The sequence below is a fragment of the Rhinolophus hipposideros genome (genome assembly GCF_964194185.1).
Source record: "Rhinolophus hipposideros genome assembly, chromosome: 17".
NCBI classification, from domain to species: Eukaryota; Metazoa; Chordata; class Mammalia; order Chiroptera; family Rhinolophidae; genus Rhinolophus; species Rhinolophus hipposideros.
In genome coordinates, this window is record NC_138063.1 from 38,398,150 (window position 1) to 38,406,052 (window position 7,903).

A 7,903-nucleotide genomic window follows, 5' to 3' on the forward strand; every position below is an offset into this window, starting at 1 on the left:
CTATGAACATTAGTGTACAATTTTTTGTGTGACCTTTCTTGATTTTTACAAAAGAAAATTTTCTTCGGGATGGAGTGGGAATTGCTTTTTTATACTTCTTGCATTATAAAATAATGACTTCAAACTTGTGTATAGTCTGATTTGTGGAAAAGTTAGATCTTCACATAGATAAGATGTTTAGTTATATCTATGTATGTGATTGAGAAAGCAAAATTCCTATCTAATAAATAGAAAATTGGTCATCATTCATAAGAACTAAACTTGTTAATTTGAAGTAACATGTCTGAAGAAAACAGCATCCCTTAATAGAATCTGATGGAGTGGGACAAATTGAACATTTTACCAAAAGTCTCTAGAATAGCACCATCCAGTAGAAATACCAGGGGTGCCAAAAAAATGTATACACATGATTTGTATTCATCTTTTGTTATCGATATATATTATTACAATCTTAATACAGTTTTTTTCCTTTCTTAAAACGTGTATACATATTTTTGGCACCCTCTGTATATTGCGAGCCACATATGTAGTTTTACATTTGCTAGTAGACACATTGAACAAGGAAACAGACACAGGAGAAAGTAATTTTAATAATATACTTCAACTCATTATTTCCAGAATAATACCTCTTCAATATGTAATCAAAATAAAATATTAATGATAGTTTACATTCTTTTTCATACTAAATCTTTGAAATCCAGTGTGCATCTTAATCTAATGATATCATTTTGCACTAGACACATTTCAGTGTATCTAGTGGTTATCATTTGGACAACATGGCTCTAGAATATGCTCACGATCATTTTGGGACATATTTGTCTTTTAGGGATTTCACTGGTCTGCTCTCAAGATAAGATACTGCATTTAGTTATCAAGTGTCTTGCGTATACTTTAATCTGGAACTGATCTTCAGTCTTTCTGTTAACTTGGATGATATTAACATTGTTGAAGAGTACAAAGCTGTCACTTTGTGGAATGTCTCTCATTTTGTATTTGAGGGGTGTTTCCCCTTGATTAGATTCACATTACTCACTTTTGACTGGCGTATTACAGATGTGATGTGTCCTTCTCAGTGCATCCACAAGTAGCCATATGATTTGTCCCAGCATTTGTCCCAATATTTCGGTCACTGAGATGGTGCCTTCCAGTTTCTTCACTCTGAAGTTAGTATTTTTTTCTTTATAATTCTTACGTGCTTTGTTATGGTATCTACCTGAGACACACATATGCTGTTTCTTATACTTTCACACATTAATTTTAGCATCCATCAATGATTCTTGACTGAAACAGATATTACTATGGTGGTTGCCAAATGGTAACTAAATCCACTATTCCTTCTACATTTATTTGGAATTCTACTGTAAGGAAGAAATTTTCAGTCCCTTGCCTCATTCATTCATTCATTCATTCATTCATTTATATCTGAATGGATTTAGGGATTCTTATTATATTCTCTTGTTTATAATCTGTTACTCTGTTATTTATTCTCTTTCTCAAATTGTCCTTGATGCTGGCCACTGGGAGTCCCTCAAGCTGGCTTGTTGATGTGTCTCCATTATTTTTTGAGAATTTTCTTATTTTCTTTCACCACAAAATGTTCTAGGCTTTTCTTGTACTTTTTCCTGCCCCAGTTTGGAATCACTCATTCCTTCACGCCCTGGTTCATTTTTTTTGGAGAATGATATTTTAGAAACTTAGGTATGAGTGCTAGGATATGTTACTTTCTAATCATAGCACATTTTGCATTTTATATGACCATTTTCTTTTTTGTATATTGTTTCTTTGATGAATCTTGTCTGTTTATATTTGAAAATACTTTTTTAAAAAACGAGCTGATCTACTTCTTTAGTTTAACTATTGATAATCACCAGTGGTAAGAAGATCACTATCTGAAGTCAGCCATCTGAAAGTTTCGAGGTTCTAATTAAAATTATTTTCACCTATGGCTTTTAAAACTAGGTAGAACAAGGGGTTTTGTGGCATAGCACTGGTTCATTAAGGAACCCAGCAGCATATGGCATGGGTAGGAACAGTTCTAGAACCAACTTTTCCACTTAAGTCAGCAAAAGTTTGTACTATTTTATTTTTTGTATTCTTAGCCCTTTTGTTTGTACATATGATCGTTTCCTGCATTCTTTGCATGTTGGAATAGACCTTATTTTCTCACATATTTGGTACAAATGGGGCTTAAAATTGACTTAGGTAGAATCTTAAATTCTGCTCTTTCTGATGGATTTCACTTCATTCATAGAATTTTTTAGTTATTATTTTCTCAAATTGTCAGAATTGGTTTGTGAATGGAGCAAAAAATCCCTCCTCTCAATCTTAATAAATGTTCGTTTTTTTGTAGTAGAAGTAAAGGGAAAATAAAGAGGAACCTCAGTAAATTACAGCCATTCAATTAATAGTTCAATTATAATTAATTCTTAAGATGTATTAATTTTCCCTGAAACTGTTTTTTAATTGAAAATAAGTTTATTTTTATGAAATCAGTATATGCATTGTAGAAAATTAGGGAAAACGCATATGTAAAAATGAGATCATGAGCACCGTATCCTTGCTACCCAAATGTTTTACACTGGTGACATCTTTGTATATGTTGCTCTTTGTATATTTATTTACGTATACACAGTTACTAGTAGTATATTACACTCATGTAAGTCAGTGAATCAATTGTGGAACTCATATGCAAAGATCCTCTTCTCTTTAAATTCTGATAACATATATGAGAACGTATGACTGCTCTTTTGTGTCGTGGTTTGAGCATTTTCTAAATCAATCTATATATTTACTTAAATCAGCCCCTTATATTTTTGTATTTGAATGCAACTATTTCAGAGGGCTATCAATAATTTTTAAGCAAAAAAATTGTATTCATCATGATATATGGGAGTGTAGTTTTAAATTCCTAGTTATAGGAAGATAACGTTAATTCTGTAAATTGTATTCCTGTTGTCTTATAAACACAATCATCATAGCTTCTCGGTAATTTTTTTTTTAAATAAAATGGCTTCAGATTCATTTTTTAATTATATCAACAAATTTAATAGTGGTTATTTTACCTTATTCAAGGTAATTGATGTAGCGACTCTTAGTGGAATCTCTGGGAAGTGCACTGCCTCATTTATTTAATAAGTTAATGATGGGTATTTCAGAATCATCAAACGTAAAATGTTGAATGTGTTTTATACCTGCTCTTAGCTTATATACTCTTTTATTAATGGAGACTATTTTAGAAATCATAATACATTAAAATAAACGGTTTCAGTGATAAATGTAATACTATTTATAAAATAAAAGTGTCTCGGGAAAATGTTTCTTTACTATTTGTAAAGGAATATACTTTTATCGTTTCAGTAGTCTCAGCTGAAGCTAGATTTTTCTAGAATATTTGCTTTTTTTTTAGGTGACACAAACACAAAGAACATGATTATATAGTATTTTCATTAATGTTCATCTTTGGGCTTTGAATAGGCTTATTTCAATGCTGTAAAAACCCAATTTTATACAAAATAAAACCCACTAAAGTGAGAAAACCGTTAAAAATGATCATTTTTGCCTACTCCCTTACATTACATTAGGTAAAAAGATTTGAGGCTATTGTGACAATTGGAGAAATTTGAATGGGTTCTGTGGATTAGGTGGTAATACTGTATCAGTATTACTTTTCTCGTTATAATGGTTGTATAGTGGGTATATAGGAGAAAGTCCTTGTTTTGGGGACATAGACACTGAAGTATTAGTAGTAATGGGGTATATGTCTGTAACTGACTCAAATGGTTTTGAGAAAAAAGTGTGTGTGCTTGCGTGTGTATATGTTGGTGTATGTGTTTAGGATGGAATATGACAAATGTAAAATGCTAATGATTGGGGAGTGTGGGAGAAAGATATTTGGGAGTTCTTTATATTCTTGAAACCGTAAGTTTGAAATTGTTTCAAACTTCAAACTTAAAAATATGGTTGGAGAAAATGGCTTTCCATTGAAGTATTCAATAAAAAATGCTGTATTTGTAGGTGTTTAGAACTAGAAGGGGCTTTTGAGATCTACTCTGACTTTCATTATTTTACAAATGAGGCCTTAAGAGTGTGGCAGATTAGATTTAACAGTAACGGTATTTTAACATTGTTTTATTGAGTACTAATCAGCATTAGCATGACTTAAGTTTTTCTTAAAGGGTCATGAGTAAACCAGTCTCTTATTTAGGTTTTGGTATTTTTACTTTTGATAGGGTGGACAGCAAATCTCATATCTGAGCATAATACAACCATACTAATAGAGAAGAAAAGGAAAACTTGAGGGAGTAGATTTTGAAATGGGTTATGTGTTCTTATTAAAAATGGCTGGCTGATTTAAAAAAATGGCAAGATTATGGAACCTTGTATTACTGAGATTGTATTGACAATCTATAGAATAATAAAATAGTTCCAGCTAGTGTCTATTAGTGCTATTTGAAGAATTTCAACAACATAATGAACTGTTATGAATAATTCAGTATAATATAATACTACACTAATGCTTGGTGCTTGTTTATATAAGGTTCACTGTAACAGACTGCATCAGGTCTGAGTGAGCAATATCTGGGCATATGTGAGGAGGAGCATTAAGAGCATAGACTTGTTTTTAAACAACAAAAAGGGAAACAAGGAAACTTGGAAGTGTTGGATGTCTATTACTTTGATTGTGGTGTTGGTATCATGGGTGTTTGCATATGTCCAAACATCAAATGATATACACTAAATATGTGTGTTTCTTTGTATATAAGTTATACCTGAATAAATGTGGAAAAAAATAAAAAAGAGCGTAAACTTACTAGTGAAGAAACTCGGTCAGTAAGATACAATTTTTTTTCCCTAATAAAAGGTAGTGAAACCAGTTGTTTCTAATAGGGAAAAAAAAAAAGTAATAAAGAATTTACTAGGATTCCTTTTATGGAGTCTGTTTTACAAAATTATTTCATCTGGGATGTACATTAAAAGACTTTTATTTAGCTTCATGAAGTTCTTTTGACTTTCATTATTTTAATTTGTATTTAATATTTCTTGGTAAATGAAATTGTAACAATTCGATGGAAGATTTATGTTTGTATATTGAGGGTTTGCAAACACTACTAATTGGACTGCTACTAATTTTAATCTGGTATTGTCTTAATTTTTAAAATCATTCAAAGAGTTTTAGCAAAACTAATTCACAAGCAAGATCACGATAAACGTGTTTCACCCTTCATTCCAGTAATGAGAATCTGCGTTATTTTTTAAAGTTAATCTTTAATGGTGTCCTATTATTTCTTCCATCTCTGTACTTTAGCATATATACATAAATATATTGTGATTGGAGACACTTATTTCATTGTTTTTTCTCTATGCTGAGTCCTAATAGATGGGCAGTATAACCACAGCAGGCATAATTTGTTGGTTACTGCTGCAAGAGTGAGAAGGAAAAAAATGTGTGCTTCCCACCTCCTTCCTGACATTTTAGCAGAGCATGTTGACTGTTTGTGGGTTTGAAGTTTCTGCCAACATGAAAATGGCAGAGGGAAGGTAATAAGCATATTCGTTTCATTGAATTCCTTCATTCTAGACCTCTTAAAACATACACACAGGGTGCCAAAAAAATGTATACAAGTGGACACTTTGGTCAGTGTTGCTCAAGCTGTAGTTCACCGTAATCAGAAGTGTCTGGGCGCTGATGGTAACCACTTTGAGCACCTCTTGTAATTGCAGAAGTCAAACGTGACTTGGGTTCATCTTTTGTTATCGGTACATGTTGAGTATTAACAATTTTAATACAGTTTTTTCCTTTCTTAAAATGTGTATGCATTTTTTTGGCACCCTCTATATATAGTGTGATCAAAAGATATGGTGAATGTTTAAATAAAATAAATTTGTTTCAGTAAAAGACACATTGCCATTAATCCCTCTCAAACTACTCCCCCTTTCTTCGAACATACTTATTCCATCGTTCTTCGCACTTTGTGAAGCAGTTCTGGAAGCCCTCTTTCGTGAGTGTCTTTAGTTGCGCTGTCATGGCTGCCTCAATATCCTGAATCAATTCAAAATGTTTTCCTTTCATGGTCATTTTGACTTTGGGGAAGAACCAGAAGTCACATGGTGCCAGATCCGGTGAATAAGATGAGGACACACCGTAATGTTTTTATTTGACAGAAATTGATGTATCAGAAGTGATGTGTGACACAGCGTTGTCATGATGGAGGATGAAGTAAAGACACTCATGGAAGAGGACTTCCAGAACTACTTCATAAAGTGGCAAGAATGATGGGATAAATGTGTTCGAAGTGAAGGGGTGTATTTTGAGCGGGATTAATGGCAATGTGTCTTTTACTGTAAGAATTTTTTTTTTAATGTAAACTTTCACTGTATCTTTTGATTACACCTTGAATATATACAAGGTATGGAGCCAGTACATATCTCAGATACTCCCTTTACTAAGCTATGCAAGCTTGTACAAGTGACTAACCTTTCTAAATCTGTTTCCTCATCTGTAAAATGGAGAAAATAAGAACTTTTACTTCCTAGTGTTGGCTTGAGGATTAAATGAGATATATAAAAAATATAAAACTAGTCATAACAGTATCTAGCACATGGTAATAGCTTCGAGTTTATTATCATCTTTGAATGTATTTATTATTTGGAATTATTTTGCAGAGGAACTAGGAAAAAATGAAGTGCTATTGCTGTTCAGGTAACAAATCTTTTATTAAACTCGAGAAATGATTAGAATGTTGTTTGTATTTAAGCAGATAGGAATAAATTTATTTTTTAATGTTGATATTTGTTTTGTTTCAATAGGTATCAACAGATGTTGCATACAAACTTGGTCTACCTTGCTACAATAGCAGATTCTAATCAAAATATGCAGTCTCTTTTACCAGCAGTAAGTACCTATAAAATCATGTGAAGTAGACAATTTTGAGTTATGTGTGGTATTACACATTTTTGTTTAGTGATTTTTGAGGTTTGATTAATAAGTCCTGCCCTCTTCTGAGAACATGAAGGTATTCACCTATATGATCTAGAAGCTTTAATGTTTTGCCTTCAGATTTAATTTAAATTAATTCACCTAGAATTGATTCCGTTTCTGAGGAAGTTATATTCATCTATTAATTTACCCACACACCCATCTACTGACCTACCTACTTATTTTAATATGTAATTGCACAAATAATTTATAAATAAATCTGTAATATTTCAAAGCAAATCCCATTTTATAAGTTTACTGGTAAATACTTCAATATATATTTTTATCAGATAAGGACCATTATCCCACCCAACAAAATTAACCAAGATTTCTTAATATTTCATAATACCCAGTCTGTTTTCAGTTTTCACCTATTATTTAAAAAAAAAAATGTTTTAATGATTGGTTGCCACTGAATCCATATAAGGTCCACATGTTTCATTGCTTGATATGTCGTAAGTCTCTTTTAATCTATGTCAGTTTATCTTTTCTATTCTTCATTTGTTGAAGAAACTGGGTCATATATTGTGTAGAATTTCTCACGTTCTGGATTTGGCTGATTGTATCCTCATGGTCCATTAACATGTTTCTTCATCTCAACTCTCCCTCTAAACTGATAGACTTTATTAGAGTTAGATGTAGTTTTGTGTAAAGAGTATTTCATTGGTGGTCCTGTGTATTGCGTGTTGTATCACATCAGGAGGAACATGTTTGGTTGTTCCATTTTTAGTAATGAAAAATCTAAACTTAGCAGATTTTTACAATTTTTTTAATGTGTTTAAATCCATTGCAGTCATTCTTTGATACTCCAGTTAGCTCTTCTTTGTTCATTGGAAACCTCTTCCTTTGGCTCCTATGTCTTCTGATATGATTCTAGTATTGTTTTTTTTTTTTTTTTTTTTGATAAAGATTTTGTTGGGGAAGGGG

At 31.9% G+C, this 7,903-nt stretch overlaps 1 protein-coding gene across 6 annotated transcripts in view; it reads left to right on the forward strand.

The window, feature by feature from the left end:
* SS18 (SS18 subunit of BAF chromatin remodeling complex) overlaps positions 1–7,903 on the forward strand; it is a 94,199-nt gene that overhangs the window by 38,630 nt on the left and 47,666 nt on the right. For 4 of the 6 annotated variants that reach the window (XM_081078327.1, XM_081078326.1, XM_081078328.1 and 1 more), the window contains one exon: positions 6,808–6,892. In XM_081078327.1, the coding sequence (XP_080934453.1) occupies positions 6,808–6,892 (85 nt within the window). Of the gene's footprint in view, positions 1–6,663; positions 6,701–6,807; positions 6,893–7,903 lie in introns of all 6 variants that reach the window. The other 2 variants (XM_081078329.1, XM_081078331.1) reach the window with 1 other exon arrangement.